Source organism: Muntiacus reevesi, chromosome X (assembly GCF_963930625.1).
Source record: "Muntiacus reevesi chromosome X, mMunRee1.1, whole genome shotgun sequence".
NCBI classification, from domain to species: domain Eukaryota; kingdom Metazoa; phylum Chordata; class Mammalia; order Artiodactyla; family Cervidae; genus Muntiacus; species Muntiacus reevesi.
The window spans coordinates 115,843,688-115,861,444 of record NC_089271.1 but is presented as its reverse complement, the minus strand read 5'-3'; the positions used below and the strand labels follow the sequence as shown (position 1 = coordinate 115,861,444).

Below are 17,757 nucleotides of genomic sequence, written 5' to 3'. Positions count from 1 at the left end.
TGGACATTCAGATTGTTTGAAAAGCACCTCTGTAGCCACTTCTGGGCTGGGGTCTGAGATGTCCTCAATGTCAGTTAGTGTCTCTGCTTTTCCACCTCTTACTGTTTCTTCTGATGCTTCCACAACAGGTGGGTCATTCTATACTTCCTCTTCAGTTACCCCCAGGCCTTCTATGACCATGCAAACATTGTCATTAGATGTCACACCTTTGACATATGCTGGGTCTGCTTCAAAAAGCACAGTGACTTCCGTTGGTTTCACTACTTCAGAAATAACTAAAGTCTCCTGTACTGTGCTCAGGGCTGGTGCACTGGGAAGACACAGAGGGATGGGATGGGGAGGGAGGCGGGAGTGGGGATCAGGATTGGGAACACATGTAAATCCATGGCTGATTCATGTCAATGCATGGCAAAAACCACTACAATGGTGTAAAGTAATTAGCCTCCAGCTAATAAAAATAAATGAAAAAAAATTTATTTCGCATGTTAAAAAAAAGAAAAGAAATAACTAAGGTATCATCCAGCATCACACCTACATCCTCCCCAGCAGAGCCAACTTTTCCCTCTGGGAAAACCATTCCAACCACTATCATGGTTGGGACCGTGACTCCATTCATAGGCATCCTTGTCTCTCCCCTACTCATTTCTAAGAACTGAGGCTATTTCTTCCATTCCAAAGACCACGTTTTCATCAATTCTATCAACAGCCCAACAATCATCACAAAGATATCAGGCCACCACTCTGGGCATATTCCCCGGGATTACTAACAGCTCTCTTTCAACTGTAAGCAGTGGTAAAGTAATAGCTCTCACAAATACTTACTCCAGAACTGTTGCCCCTGAAAGTGTGCTTTCATCTACTCTGGAAAATCTCCACGCTTCCTTGAATATTCAATTTTCCCCATCTTTGACTGGCTTTAAGAGCACTCCTGGATCCACAAAAAGTGTAAAAACTACCATTTATCATTCTTCAAATACAGAAAAGAAGACTTCCTCATCAGAAAATACTTCAACAGCTGAACTGACAAAGGTGCCATGTCTGTGAATACACCTGTTTCATACTCTCCCTGGATTCCATCTGGGTCAACTTCACCCTCTTTGACATCAGTTCTTGTTTCACCTCAAAGTACTGAAACCAAGTTCTCTACTCCAAAGACTTCTCTTCCTCCTATGTCCCAAACGGTTGAATTTCCAGTTCTGCAAACAAGAACCACATCTAGTAACACCCAGTCTCTGCTTTTGACTTTCTGGAACACACCCACAGCTGAAGATTCTCAATTTTCAGCTTCTACCACTGCTTATGTACCTACATCCAACAAGAAGCAAACAGAGAGTCCTTACGTTAGTACAGAGTCTTTGTCAACATTCCCAGTCTCTCAGACTGGTCTTGTACCTGGAGATGTAATGGCAATGTCATCAATTTCCACAACAGGAACTCTTCCTACCTTGGGGATGTCTGAGAGCCCTTCATTATCAATATCTTCAAAATCTATCCCTGTTACTTTGGCTGACATTAAGCACACATTTGAGAAGACAACCACATCTGTAACTCCTGGGACCACACTCCCATCAAATATTTCTGATGCTGCTTCAGAATCTATCATTTCAAAGGCTTCTACTTCACCCATGCTGACTTGGATCTTATCTAGTCTTCCTTCAGGTTCACCTCTGGCAACTAGATCCAATACTCACATTATATCTTCCTCTCCAGAAGAGGTATTAAAATCCACATTTCTGACTTCTGGCATAACACCAACACACCCACTCACTAACTTTACAATAGGACCCTTTGCTGGTGTAAGTGCTGTACTCGAAACCACCCCTACACCTACAGTGGGCGGTATCACTGCGGGCTTCCCAAGTCCTTTCTCTGTGTCTATAAAAATCACAGATGACAGTACCTACATTTCCAAATCTTCTGAAGCATTTTCCAGAATCACTGTGACTGCCAACTCCAGGACTGTGCCTCAAGCTCCATCCTTTAGAAGAATGAGTAAATCACCTCCAGTTGACCATACCCCATCTGTTGGTGCCATGTTTCTACCTAGCCCTACAACAACATCTGCATGGAGCAGAATCCCAGCTGCATCAGCACCCACTACCTTAGTTCTTCCTAAGCCCACACAGGAGTCCCTTCTAAATATAGCCGCCACTACATCCACTGCTACTGGAGCCCCATTTCCACTCATCTCCACTGGAGTAACACATCCTTTTACAGCAAATGTGTCATCATTACCTTCTTCCTCTTTTGAGACAGGCTGGCCTGACTCCACACCTTCCTTTTTATCTACCGAAACTTCGACTTTACCTATTGCCGTTAAGTCCAAAGGTATGTTCTGCAATGGATATGGCATAATAGAATGTATGCACAATGGGACATGTGTTCTTTTTTTTTTTTAATATTAAGTCTGTTTATATTAAATTTGTGCTCTGAACACACAGACCTACAAGTGCATAGTTCTAAGGTCCTCAACTATAATAGTCCTCACTGAATTTGGACATTTTTCCTCCCAGTCATATCTGCATGGTAATTTTGGTATGTTAGTATACTCAAGGACACATCCCAGAATTCTCTTGGAACCAGAACATTAAATAATGAACTTGAGGTCTCTTTGCTTCACTATCTTGATATGAGTTCTTATTATGGAAGAGATTCAGATGTCATTTCATCTGAGTCTTAAGGGTTGATGTGATTTGTAAAGATCTTTGAGGCTCTAAGACTCCATGATGGGTCAACCTGAAGTACAATATTTGCTGCCTTTAAGCAGAAAGTCAAACAACTTGAGACTTTTTAAGTTGTAAGACTAAAGGAAATGGGGCAGTAGAAGCAGTTTTAGAACCTCTGTTGGAGGAGAAATGATCCTCTAGAATATTCATCTTCTATTACATAATTTACGCAAGTGAAGAATACCAGTGTAAGAAACTGGTAGAACAAGTATTAATACTATTAGATCAACTGCAGATCAACTGATCCTCCTGGAAAATGAAAGTGAAGTCACTCGGTCGTGTCTGACTCCTTGTGACCCCGTGGACTGTAGCCCATCAGACTCCTCCGTTCATGGGATTCTCCAGGCAAGAATACTGGAGTGGGTTGCCATTTCCTTCTCCGGGATATGTGTTCTTAAAGAGAGCCAATTCTCTGAAGGCAGAAAGGGCAAAAGAAGGGTACAAGTGTTTCTTCTCTCCTTCAGACAGTATCTACAGTGGGTACCTTATTCCAAGCACAATTCTCTTGCCGTCTTTCTTACCTTTCTTTTATTGACATATAATGCAAACGTATGACATTTCTAAGCCTCCTTCCCATCCATTTTGTTCCTAATGCTCTGACTCTGCCAGTGTGGACATGGGTCAGGAACCTTACCCCCTTCCCTATAAGAGGATTATATGGCCTTAGGTCCAACATGTTGACCACATACCAGAAAACACCAGAAGATACTCTAGCTTGCTCTTTTTGAATTCCGTTAATGCAGGTTTCAATCTTCTCCAGTTCCCACCTCCAGCTGGCTTCTAATGCTTATCTGTGGCCAGGGAGTATTTGGCTTCCAAATAATTCAAAAACTGGATGTTCCTTCAACTTTTATATATAGATACAGACATATACTTAGATATATTTTTTGGCCACACCAAATGGCATACAGAATTTCCCCAACCAGGAATCAAACCCACGCCCCCTGTAATGGAAACATGGAGCTTTAACCACTGTACCACCAGGGAAATCCATCTTCTTAACTTTAATATTCTAAAATAGAAAGTTTTTTAAATTGAAATTTGATAGTACAGACAAGAGAAACAAGGGAATAAAGAGAAAAGCCTGAAGCATAAGGAAGGGCATGGGAAGAAATAAACATTTTCTCAGTACAAATGAACCTGTGAGATAATGTTCAGCTTGGCCTTTTAGTGGACTAGAAATCTGTTAGCCAATGAAAACTAGAATTCGGGGGGAGTTGTAGAATACCTGTCAATTGTGCAGAAATCAAGGAACAGCCAAAAAATTAAAGCAAAACTGCCAGGGTACATCCTGGTTTGCTATGCTATATGGAGCCAAAAGCACTGGTTGTTGACCTTGGAGTTAAATTAAGCAAAGTTTAAGAATGAGGCTTCATTGTTTGGTTTCTTTAAAGTGAAGAGCAGTTTCAACCAGACTTACAGAAGTTAAATTTCTTGAACTAAATGAATGAAATTGATCTTATTTTTACAATTTCCTTCTACAATATTGAAATGAGTCTCTGTATCTTTGATACAGAGGATCCCTATTACCAGTGTCGTAAAAGAATTTGCAAAAAATGGGTAAATAATCTATTGACTGTTCATGCTACATCTAAAAAAAGTAAATAAATATGTGCATATAAATATGTAACATCTTGCAGAAAAGCTTGAACTTTTTAGCCAACCAGATATATATAAAACTAGGCTTCACTATTTTCTATGCCTAATACATTACAGCACATTGGTTTTGATTTTTTTTTTTTTTTGCTGCAAATTTATCTACTCTGGAAGCAACACCATGAAGATATATGTGGTCTCTCTTTTATAGGGTCAGTGCTGGAAAGCTTTTTATGAGGTATTATTATTTTAATTGGTTTAGAATGGTACATGTCTCTCCACTGATATGAATTCTGCACTTTTGCCACATTTCCCTACTTGGGGAACCTAGGAGAGCTGTGATAACATAGTGTATGCCATTGTACTTAAATATTTTTGTTTTCTGTACTTTCATTTCTTCTCTCTTTTATGCAAGAAATGTTTTATTTATCCTTACATTTTTCTGACAATAAGCAGTAAAACCTACTCTCTGTAAAAAAATTCAGACACTAAAATCTGAAACCCAGAAAATAAATGTCCTCCCTAATATCACTTACCGTATTAACACCTCTTAACAGTTTGAAACTTATTCTTTCAGATTTTTTCTATATAGAATAACAGTGATTCATACATGTTCTTTTGCAAAAGTAGCTGTAATCATGCTAATTATGCTATTCTGCAACTTGTTTTCTTTTCACTTAACTATGTGTCTTTACGCACATTCATGCGAGTAAACATAGACCTATCTCATACACTTTAAAACGATCTCCCTAGGAGGTTGTAATGTGGTAGCCTTAATCCAGGCATCTTTTGGAGGACATTTAGTTTGTTTCTATTTTTTTTCTCTGTTTGGAAACAATACTGACAATAATGCTCTTGTAATAAATTTGAAGGGGGTGTACTTGAGTATTTCTATAGGATAAATTCCTAGAACTGGAATTGCTAGGTCAAAGGACATGAATATTTTACATTTTGATAGCTATCATTAAGTCGCCTCCCAGATAGGCGGTACCAACTTGCACCCTCTCCAACAGTAACTGGTGATGTCTGTTTCCCCTCTCTCCCCATCAGCATTTATTTTCAAGTATATACTACATGATTATAAGTGCTTGAAAATGGGTTGGTGTATTCATCCACCAGGCCTGCTATAACAAAACATGATGCACTAGGTGGTCTAAATGACAGACTTTTTTTTCTTTTTCTTTTTAATTGAGGTATAGTTGACTTATGATGCTGTGCCAGTTTCACACATACAGCAAAACGATTAAATTATGTACATATTATTTTACAGACATAGTTCCGGAGGTTGGAAGTCTAAGATCAAGGTGCTGGCAAGGTTGGTTTCTGGTGAGGCCTCTATCCTTGGCTTCTCACTGTGTACCTCACACATGGCGTTTTCTGTGTGTGTGCACACAGAGAGATCTCTAGTGTCTCTTCCTCTTTTCAATAAGGACACTAGTTCTATCAGATTAGGGCTCCACCCTATGACCTCATTTAGCCTTAAGTACCTTCTTAAAGGCTTCCCTGGTGGCTCAGACGGTAAAGAATTCACCTGCAATGCAGGAGACCCAGGTTCAATCCTTGGGTCAGGAAGATCCCCTGGAGAAGGGAATGGCAACCCATTCCAGTGTTGTTGCCTGGAGAATTCCATGGACAGAAGAGCCTGGTAGGCTACAGTCCATGGGGTCACAAAGAGTCAGACATGACTGAGCGACTAACACTCTGCACTTTCTCTACCTTCTCAAAGTTCTTATCTCCAAATACAGTCACATTAGTGGGTTAGAGCTTCAACATGAATCTTGCAGGGACGCAGTTCATCCCATACCAATAGGTAAAATATAAATCAAAAAGCTGAGTGGAGCAGATGGAAATGTTAAACCAACTGAAATAATAAATGCAGCTTAAAGATCACAGCATCTCAGGTAACTTTGCTGGGTTAAGAAAGAGGAGCAGGAGTACTAAAACAAATATGTTTTATCTTTTACAGTTGAATTCTATATTTCAGGACAGTGAATTTGTTCTTGCTAACCTGGCTGTTCAAATTAAAAACAGGTATGTGAATGTCATCTGCTGTGGGTCTGTTCCTATCTGGAAGGTATATCCTTGGTTTTTGTTTGAGATTGCTGCATTTTGAGTTGCATCTTCCCTTCTGACTGTAGGTTCTCTTTGGATTGATAAAGAGGTTTGTATTATTACTGTAAGGTATAAAGTCAATGAGAGAACAAAACAGAAAAAAATAAATAGGGGAAGTAGTAGAATTAGACTCAGTTACCCCTAAAACCCCTTTTAGCTTTAAAATGCTATGATTCTGCGACTTAGGGGAAAAAAATCATGTCTTAAAGGAATGAAAGGTTAGGAATGGCCATTGTATGAGGATTGACAAGTCCTTTTATTTTTGGATAATGCACTTTCAAGAATGACAAATTCTAAGGGAACTCGCAATGTTTCAAGTGAGGAATGGTAGCTAGTTCCAGAATTGCCTGGGGCACAGATTTGGAGAGGTGATTGCAGTGAAATTGGCAGGTGCTGAGTACTATCCAGAAGACCATAAAAAAGTTAACTGGTCATCTGAGAAATATTTTCTTTGCTCTTGTCCTGCACATAGACTAGTCCTCTGTTAAAAGAAAATCCCAAAGAACCCCTTCGAAAAATAAGCGTGGTTCTAGTACACTATGGTTAGCTGATTTTTTAAAAAACACTGCCTGTCTTCCATACACTGGGATTTTTGTTTCTTTTGCATGTTCAAACATAAATGGGTTCAAGAAAGTTCCCAGAAAGTAATGGAAGTAAATCAATGATAGGTTATTAAAAGAAAATTGGAAATGTCTAAAGTATACACCATTCTTTCAAAGAACTATGTCTATGATTTTTCTTTATTACGGAGTTAATATGTGGTCAATGTAAAAACTTAGAGCTTTACAGAAATGTATGATATGGACAGCAAAAATCTCCAGAAAACTGCCTTTCCCCACCTACTTTAAGAACTCTGGTTAATGGCTTATTTTATATATTTCTCTAGATTTGTTGTCATGGGTTTACTAAGAGAATGGGATCACATTCTACATACTGTTTTACAACTTTCTTTTCTTGCCTTAGAATACATCATGTATATCCTTTCCAACTAATACTTACAGATGTAGCGTATTTGTTTTAATGACTGCGTAGAATTCTTTTGTATGGGTGTGCTGTGGTGTATTTATCCAATTACCTCGTGATGGACATTTGATTTTCTTCACCTTTGTATATATATTTTTATACACCCCTGCTGATACTATTATGGAACAGATTCCTAGAAGTAGGATCACTGAATCGAAGGCTTACCACCATTTTGGTATGCAAATAATGACCCAGCTCTTTTAAAGTGTCTACTTAGAAAAGGGAACCCTCTTACACTGTTGGTGGGAATGCAAACTAGTATAGCCACTATGGAGAACAGTGTGGAGATTCCTTAAAAAACTGGAAATAGAACTGCCATATGACCTAGCAATCCCACTGCTGGGCATACACACTGAGGAAACCAGATCTGAAAGAGACACGTGTACCCCAATGTTCATCGCAGCACTGTTTATAATAGCCAGGACATAGAAGCAACCTAGATGCCCATCAGCTGACGAATGGATAAGAAAGCTGTGGTACAGATACACAATGGAATATTACTCCACAGTTAAAAAGAATACATTTGAATCAGTTCTAATGAGATGGATGAAACTGGAGCCCATTATACAGAGTGAAGTAAGCCAGAAAGATAAATACCAATACAGTATACTAGCACATATATATGGAATTTAAAAAGATGGTAACGATAACCCGATATGCAGGACAGAAAAAGAGACACAGATGTAGACTTTTGGACTCTGTGGGAGAAGGTGAGGGTGGGATGATCTGAGAGAATAGCATTGAAACATGTATATTATCAAGTGTGAAACAGATCGCCAGCCCAGGTTGGATGCATGAGACAAGTGCTCAGGGCTGGTGCACTGGGAAGACCCAGAGGGATGGGATGGGGAGGGAGGTGGGAGGGGGGATCAGGATGGGGAACACATGTAAATCCATGGCTGATTCATGCCAATGTATGGCAAAAACCACTACAATATTGTAAAGTAATTAGTCTCTGACTAAGATAAATAAATGAAAAAAAAATTGACATCATCAAAGAAATAATAATAAAATAAAGTGTCTCCTTAGAGCCCTAGTATTATCCAAATTTCAAGCAGGGGGATTCTACCATTCTACCTCACAGTTGTCTTTCTCCTGAACTTGTTCTCTCATGTATTTGGTACTGTGGTTTATTTTCCTATAATTTTCTGGTGATTTTGGTACAGAGACATTACTGGGGAAGAAATAACCATGGACCAATTTGTAAGTATTTTTTCAAAACAAATCTACTTGTAACCCACCCTATACCTGATTATATATGGGTAAATAGCTCTTCCATTCAAGTGCATATTATCAGGCAAGGTTCAGCTGTAATAATTGAGGGGCAAATTACATTACTTTCTTTGGGATCTGCCAAGAATCCACTAAGAAAACCAATCTCTGCTTTTCTGAACTGTCTATGGGGTAATTTTTTGAGGCACATTTTGGGATTTGTGGGAGTATGGAATGATTTGAGGATTGCAAATGATAAATGGAATTTCTTGTTTGTAGGCATCTGGCAAAGAAACCTGATTTTTCCAAGAGTGACACAATTATTTGCAAAATGGACATTCACGTAGTAAATCCACTCTTGTGTAGAATTCAAGTCAATGTGATAAAACTATCTCCCATTATTTGTTCCAGTGCCTTAAAGCTTTACAATGTTAGATTCTGAAAGAATTAGTATGCACCAAGGTTTTAAGTTATTTAAATCTGAGATAAATATTTTGACTACACAAAATACAGTCAAGCCTACAGTGCATTCCAAATTATCTGCCATCACTTAAAATACTATCTGTAAATACCTGAGTCAGAATGTAAAAATTGAAAACAGTATACATAATGTGACATAACTAAAATTCCTCTCAAGTAATAGGTGTAAAAGCCTTTTGGTGGTAATGTGGCCCCCAGAGTCAGGCTGCCTGAGTTAGAATCCCTGCTTTTCCACTTTCTGATTATGAGACCTTGGGCAACTTAATTAAACTCCCTGTACCTCAGTTTCCTCATCTGTAAAATGGAGATGATAATATGACCATTCCTCACAGGGGTGTTGGAAAGATGGAATGGAATAGCCCATATAGAGTGCTTAGTATAGGATGTAGAGCATGGTAGTGTTTAATTTATCACCATGTTTGGATCCAGAGCCTGAAGGCTTTGATTCTGCTGCCAGTTCTGTGACCCGTCAGCTGTGGGATACTGGGCACATCATTTAAGTTCTCTGAGACTAGAAAATGGGGTGACACATCTGTGCATTATCCACTCTACAGTGTTGGTGTCAGGACTAAACGCATTGATGTTTTGTGGGTGATTTGTAGATGGCAATGGGTTACATAGATATAAAGTATAATTATGATTGTAGTTGTTAACAATAGGTCTGTAGTCAATTGTGACATTTGTTTGAAGGTTTCAGTGACTATGTACTTTTCTTTTGCGTTATTTGAAACAGAGAGAAGGGCAAGGACTGGCTACAATTTCCCACATATCATACAGGTAGGAGCTGAGTTTATTCAGAGTTGGTACATTTACTTTTAATTTTCTTTCATTTAATTCTGTATGTGTAGCCTGTTGGTCTGAGTTATCAGAGGGAGATCAAAGTACCTGCTGGTTATTTTGCAGATGCTGTAATTGGACTCTTGCCTACAAGAAATAAGTTGCTTCAGTTGGTCACAGCACAGCCAAGCAGCCTGCCTGCTGCCTCTTTGTAGTGAAGAGAAAATGGGGTCCAAAGTGGTCATAATTCAGGGATAGGGCAATAAAGTGTTGTCATCAAAAAACTCCACGAAATACTGAGCAGGGAAATTGCAAAACAACCTGGAAAGCAGCCTCAGTCTTGTTCAGGCCCGTGGTCCAGGTCCTCCTGGAACACTGGCTATTATTGTTGTTCTGCCTGATGCAACCCAAGAAGGACATATAGACCTAGGGGGGAGGGATGGGGGTCGGTGGAAGGGAGATTCAAGAGGGAAGGAGTGTATGTATACATACAGCTGTTTAACCTTGTACAGCAGAAACTTACACAACATTGTAAAACAATTATATTCCAATAAAAAAAGAAAGGAAAAAAAAAGGACATATAATGACAGAAGGCTCATGGGAAGGTTATTAAAATATTCAGGGTGTGAGAAGATGAAAGCTGTGAAGAGACTGGCTACCAGCGGAATGGGTAGTATAAACAAGGACTTCACTAAATATGGATCAGTTGTGGGGATGGGGTGGGGGTGGCTTCGATTGGACATAGAGAGAAATTCTGAGTAAACACAGGCATATCTGACTTTTAAGAGCTGATAGGAAATATAAGAAAGTATTTCTTCAAATGATGGATCTACAAACAGAAATGGAGAAAAAGCATAGGTAAACTTGTGAGTCTGAAATGTGCTTTGTAATGGAAGATAGAGATACTGAGAATGCCTGAGTACCTCACTATAGAGCTTGAAGTTAAGGGCAGCCCTGTTCTTTCACACCATATCTTTAATGGACAGAACATTCCAGAATAAGACATTAGGTCTTTGTGACCTTGGTTAAGGCTCAGTTTCTTTATCTGCAGAATGGGGGTAACAATAGCACTACCTCATAAGGTTCTTGTGATAATATGAATTAAAACATGAAGAACAAGAGCTCTACAAATGTTGGCTGCTATTATTATCATCATTATTATTTTATTATAGAAATAGGCCTTCTGCAGAACACAGTTTTCTAGACTAATTGAGCATATGCCTATTTGCCTTATTATTGAGGTAATGATGGATAAATTAGAGACCAGAAGAGTAAAAGGTTTTCTCTGAATGCTCCATCTTCTCTATTAATTATCACAAACCCCTAGAAATTGCATAGCTAGTCAATTTCAACATAATGCAAATGTTGCTGACTGTTCTTTTAAAAATGGGTTTTGAGTTGTTTGTTTTGGATACAAGAACATTTATCAGATGATTTCAATGTGCTGTACTCCATCATTTCTGAAGATTTGCCACTTGATAGCTGTAAAATGCTTGATATTTATGGACTACTAATTAAGTCATCTGCACAGAGTTTCAGCACCGCAGGCCAAGTTGCACTCTGTGGCCATAACTGGAACATCTTTCTCTTTTGCTCTGCTTTTTAGCTGTCTTTGTCAGGTCATTATAAAGGCCAGCTCTTCCTTAGAGCCCACTAAATTGATTAGCAGGATCAAAAGTAAAATACATGGCAACCTCATGCATGGAAACTTCACACAAGATCAATTGATATTGTCAGTAAAGTCTGGACATGCTGCAGTGAGAAAACTAGGTAATTTGGGTGAGTGTTTTCATGTGAATTAATTCCCTTTTTTTTATAAAGTCCCGAATGTATACATAGCAAGAAACCCTGCCTTCAGAGGGGGAGAGAAACTGTCTTCAAGTTCCTTTCCACATCCTTGGTATTCATCGTGCCCTGACAGCCTTTTTACCTGGAAGAGCTTGTAAAAAAAACCCAGAGTATCAGAGGAGTCACCAGAGACCATAGACCTGCTCTGGATATTAGCAGCAGCCAGTTCATCAGTGGAGTGGGAGCACATTTTCTCTTGCTTAAATCCTCAGAGAAGGAGAGGAAGGTGTCTTATGACCTTAGAGAGGAGACTGGTATGGCTGGGCAAGGCTTTCTGACCTGCTTCTCTGGCCATCCTGATTTCTGGAATCAAACAAACCAAGTGGGTGGTCAGTAAAAATGGCGACTTTCTCACAAAAACTTAGCTCAGGACACATCTCCCTTTATGTGACAACACTTGGCAGCAAAACTTTGCTTTTAGCATCAACATCAGAACAGAGCACCCTGATCTATACTACTGATGAGGAATACATTGAATTTATGAAAACCAAGTCCAGCCCAAAGTCCATTAAGAAAGAGAAGTCAGCCTTTAGTGTCTGGTCACTGCACCCCAAACTATTAACAACTGCGCTCAGAAGGAGGGCAGTCGGCAGGTGGGGACTTTCGATTTTTTACTCTACATCTCTTTGTGTGGCTTGACTTTTTTCAATGCGTATGTACCATTTTAATGAAACTAAAGCAGAGAAACTGTCCTGTCAAGTGGTAGTTTTAAAGCAAGGGACCAAATGTGAGATGGGACTGGGAGTCTTATTTTAAAAAAAGACTCAATTTAATGTTATTTTCAACCTGCTTTAAATTGCCTGGTAGAAAAGTTTCCCCTTTTATTTGCTGATGTTTATGTGCAGGATAATAATGATGGGTGGTAATGGATGTTCATGAAACTTTTAAGTGCCTTTTGCCCTTTCAAATGTGCATTCATTTTCTCTGTAGAGCCCGGAAAGTGCAAAGCCGAAGAAACAGCCTCTCAATACAAAGGAACATATAAGTGGCTCTTAACCAACCCTACCAAGACAGCCCAAACTAGATGCATAAAAAATGAAGATGGAAGTGCTACTAGACTCTGGTATGCACCAGCTAAGTTCTAATTACTAGTTGGGTACACAAAGATCTGCTTAATTGTGAGCATGTTTCCAAGCCATTTGTCTGAGCACACCTCCTCCTTCCCCCTCTAGTGCCCATCTTCCTTTTTTTTCACCTTGTGGGTCTACTTAAGCATACACATGCCACATAATAACCTAGAAAAATTTTCAAGAAGACAAAAGAGGAAAAAAAAACCCATGATCCTACCACCTGAACACAGGTGCTTTTAGGTGGTTGTACTTTTTTCCATGTAGCCTTTTATGCGTTTTCAATTTCGTGTAGTGGTATTCACCCTTCTTATAGCAGTAATGTCATTTAACCTTTCACTCAGTGGTTTATCAAACATTTTCCATGCTTTACATTTATTGTCTTAATGACCTTTTCAAAAACCTGCCTCAAAAGCTACCTCGTTGAAGGGCCATAATAATTTACTAAATCACTCTACTATTCTTGACTTTAACATTTTCCTTTTTTCATCAGCCCCTCTTTGCTTGCTCTTTGCTAATGGTTTATGCCATTAACTTAAGTGGGCAGAGCAGAGGGACAGCAAGTTTTGACAAAACTGTAAAAGCTGTCTTTTGGAAGGTGACATCTTAGACTGAGTCCTACCTCTTCTTCCCTGCATCTAGTCACTTAGTCAGTCGTGCAGCTTTTATGGTCACAAACAGAGCTCACATCTGCCATTTCCTTTCTGACCCTGCTGTCACTCCCTGGGTGCCTACAGTTAGAGCAGTCTCCTGGCCTTCTAACTGCCTGCTACCTCCCCACCCCCAGCTCTACTTCACACTGCTGCCAGCATCATTTTCCTGAAGTATGGCTGCCAACATGACGATTCCCCACTCCAATTCTATATTGCTTTAAGGATTGAGTCCAAAACCCTAAATAAAGTACTTAAGACCCCCAGGCCCCTTTCCTCCCCCACCCCCAAGAAGGACCATTGCCTTTCTGGACTTGCATCTGTTTCTCTGCTTGTGCTATTTGCTCTGTTTGTGGGAAGGGGGCACTTTCTCCATCTCTTCTTTTAGAGCCCAGCTCAGCTCCAAAGTTACAAATAAGTTCTCCTTGCTTGGTGTTTCAATAGATTCAGTTTCATTTCTACAGTTTTTCCATTTCATGTTTTGCCTAATAAATGTACTTACATTTACAATCTCAAAGCACCAAGTTGCAAGCTCCTCAAGGAGCTGTCTTGTTTGTCTGTAGTACCTACTACCAGTCCTAGAACACAGAAGACTCTCAATAAATGGGTTAGCTGATTTGCAATGAACTGGCTTGAATTGGATCAGGCATAGTGGAGGGTGGATGATGAGGGCCAAAGAACCACAGCCGGGGCTGTACTAACTGTCTTCAGTGACTGAATATGCTGAAATAGAGACCACAATTCTAACAGAAATTTTCTCTTAAAATGAAGGTAAGAGGCAAAGGTGAGGGTAGGAGTCATGTCCAGAGGGGCAAAAATCTCTGCCTTGACTTTTGGTCTAGTGGACGTGCCCCTGCCCCATTTTGGGCTCTCTTGCCTGCCTATGCTTCCTGCATGGGAACCCTAGATTCACTTGCTCCCCAAGAGCGAAGTTTTCTTCACTGTACAAACACTGGGTTCCTACCTTTGCTATCTCAGCTAGGAAGTTGGCAGTAGGCTAAGGGGTGGCATGCCAAAGACATACCATGTTCCTTCACCATTTGCTTTCAAACTATTCTGACCTCATCTTCCAACAATGAAGATTCTATTCATCTCTCCTCTCTTTTTCAGCTCAATCAGTATCGACACTGGCAAATCTCACTGGGAAAAACCAAAGTTTAAACAATGCAAATTGCTTCAAGTGCTTCCTAATAAGATTGTGGATCTTGCTAATATTACAATAAGTGACGGTGAGACTATTCTGCACACATTAGAGAAATAATGGATCCTCAGTTAGTTTGTCTACTTGACCTAAGATCAGAGAGAGTACAGGCAAATCTCCCATAGGAAAATCTACCTGACAACAATCCAATTTCAGAAATGAGGTACTTACTGGTGGTGAAAGTGGGAGTGGAGCGTGAGAAGTCAGAACAGTCAGTGATTTTTGTTTCATAATATTTTCTATTTTATAATATTTGGTTAGTTATTATTTTTGTTTTATTTTAATTTTTTAGAGTTTTAGTAGATAATACTTCATATAGTTTAATATTGAAAAAATAAAAAAAGGTATGCCATGAAACCTCTCCCTCTCACAGCTGACCCCAGCCATTTAGTTAGTATCCATGGAGATATCTATGCCTCTTTAAGGAAATGTGCATGTGTATGTATATTCTTCCTCCCTTATTTTTTCTTCCTCCCTTTTTGTACACGTAGTGGAGAGTGATATACATGCTGTTCTGTATCTTGCTTCTTTCTCTTAATATTATATTGCAGAAATTATAATATTAATGTATGAAGAGCTTCCTTATTTTTTTTCACTGTGTTGTGTTAACACAGATATACCCCAATTGATTTCTTTAAACTGTTGCCTATGGATGTCCATATGGATGGACATTTAACTTAATAATTACACCTTGTTTTTTAAAAAACTGCTGTAATGGACATTGTGCATGTGTCATTATGTGCAAGTATGGTATGCTCGAAGCATAAATTCCCAAAAGTAGAATTGCTGGGTCAATCATACTTTTTTTAAGATAAATTATTTTTATTTGCTATGCCAAAACTTTTTGAATTGATAACACTGTACTTTACATTAGCATTTCTTTTTTCTTATTTGCTTTATTTCTTCTGGCATTTTTGACTACTTGAGTGGGTAGCCTATCCCTTCTTCAGTGGATCTGCCTGACCCAGGGATTGAACCGGGGTCTCCTGCATTACAGGCGGATTCTTTACCAACTGAGCTATCAGGGAAGCTTTAAAATTGAAGTATAGTTAATTTGGGCTTACCTGGTGGCTCAGTGGTTAAGAAGCTGCCTGCTATGCAGGAGCTGTGGAGATGTGGGTTCGATCCCTGGATTGGGAAGATTCCCTGTAGGAGGGCATGGCAATCCACTCTAGTATTCTTGCCTGGAGAATCCCATGGACAGAGGAGCCTGGCAGACTACAGTCCATGGGGTCACAGAGTCGGACATGTCTGAAATGACTTAGCAGGCTTGCATGCATAGTCAATTTACAATGTGTTAGTTTCAAATGTACAGCCAAGTGATTCAGTTATACATGTGCATATATATATATATAAATTTTCATTCTTTTCCATTGTACGTTATTACATAATATTGAGTATAGTTTCTTGTGTGTACAGTGGGAACTTGTTTATCTGTTTTGTATATAGTAGTGTGTTAATCCCAAACTCCTAACTTATCCCTCCCTGCTTCCCCTTTGGTAACCATAAATTTGTTTTGTCTGAGTCTGTTTCTGCCTTGTAAATAAGTTCATTTCTCTCATATTTTAGATTCCACATATGAGTGATATCATATGATATTCGTCTTTGTCTGACCTACTTAGCTTAGTGTGATAACTTGTAAGTCCACCTGTGCTGCTGCTAATGGCATTATTTCGTACTGTTTTATGGCTGAGTGATATTCCACATATATGTACCACATCTTCTTTATCCATTCATCTGTCAATGGATGTTTATATTGCTTCCATGTATTGGTTATTGTAAATAGTGCTATGAACATTGGAGTGCATGGATCTTTTCAAATCAATCATACTTTTCATGATATCAAAATGCTCTCTGTAATAGTTGCACCAACTTCTACTCCCACTTACAAGGTGTGAAAGTGCCTGTTTCTGAATATCTTCAAATCAGCACAGCATGTTATCAGATTTTTTGATGTTTGTGATTTGATAAGTTAATCTCAATGTAGTTAAAAATTTTATGGAGATATTGACATAAAATTCAGCCATGTAATGTGTATAGTTCAGTGCTTTGTAGTGTATTCACTAGATTGTGCAACCATCACCACTAATTCTAGAACATTCCAATCACTCCTAAACAAAATGCCATACATGTTAGCAATCACTCTCCATTCCCTCTTTCTCCCAGCCCAATCTACTTTCTTTCTTCTTTTAATTTAATTTTATAGTTGTAAGAACACTTTACATGAGACCTACTTTCTTGACAATTTTAAAATGTACAATGCATTACTATTGACACCTGACACAATGTTTTATAGCAGATATCTAGAACTTATTCATCTTGCTTAACTGAAAGTTTATGCCTGTTGATTAGTAACTCCCCACTTTCCTCTCCTCTAACCCCTGGTAATCACCATTTTACTCTGTGCTTCTGTGAGTTTGACTATTTTAGATTCCACATATAAGTGAGATTATGCGTATTGATCTTTCTGAGTCTGGCTTATTTCACTTAGCATTATACCCTTCTGTTTCATCCATGTTGCTGCAGATGACAGGATTTCCTTCTTTTTTAAGGCTGAATAATATTCCATTTTGTAAGTATGTATACATATATATGTATAATAAATTTTTATTTATTCAATTACCTCTCTACAGGTTCTTAGGTTATTCTCATATATTTGCTATTGTGAATAATGCTACAATGAACAAAGAAGTGCAGATATCTCTTTGAGATAATAAGTTTATATCCTTTGGATATATACTCACAAGTGGTATTGCTGGATCATATTGTAGTTCTATGTTTAACTTTTTATTATTTTCCACAGTGGCTGCAGCAGTTTACATTTACATAAACAGTGTATAAGGGTGCCCTTTTCTCCACACCCTTGCCAACACTTGTTATCTATTTATTTCTAATAATTGCCATCTCATTGTGGTTTTGATTTGCATTTCCTTGATGATTAGTGCTGTTGAGCACCTTTTCACATACCATTGGCCTTTTGTATGTCTTCTTTTGAGAAGTGTATGCTCAAGTTCTTACCCTATTTTTAAATTGGGTTCTCTGGGATTTCTTCTATTGAGTGGGCG

At 38.8% G+C, this 17,757-nt stretch overlaps 1 protein-coding gene across 1 annotated transcript in view; it reads left to right on the top strand.

The window, feature by feature from the left end:
* Positions 1–17,757, top strand: part of ADGRG4 (adhesion G protein-coupled receptor G4) — a 106,302-nt gene that overhangs the window by 38,663 nt on the left and 49,882 nt on the right. Inside the window, 11 exon segments of the mRNA XM_065916860.1 lie at positions 3–280; positions 513–649; positions 651–1,027; positions 1,030–2,323; positions 4,193–4,286; positions 6,289–6,353; positions 8,624–8,662; positions 9,873–9,926; positions 11,533–11,696; positions 12,705–12,837; positions 14,602–14,720. Of these exon segments, the coding sequence (XP_065772932.1) occupies positions 3–280; positions 513–649; positions 651–1,027; positions 1,030–2,323; positions 4,193–4,286; positions 6,289–6,353; positions 8,624–8,662; positions 9,873–9,926; positions 11,533–11,696; positions 12,705–12,837; positions 14,602–14,720 (2,754 nt within the window).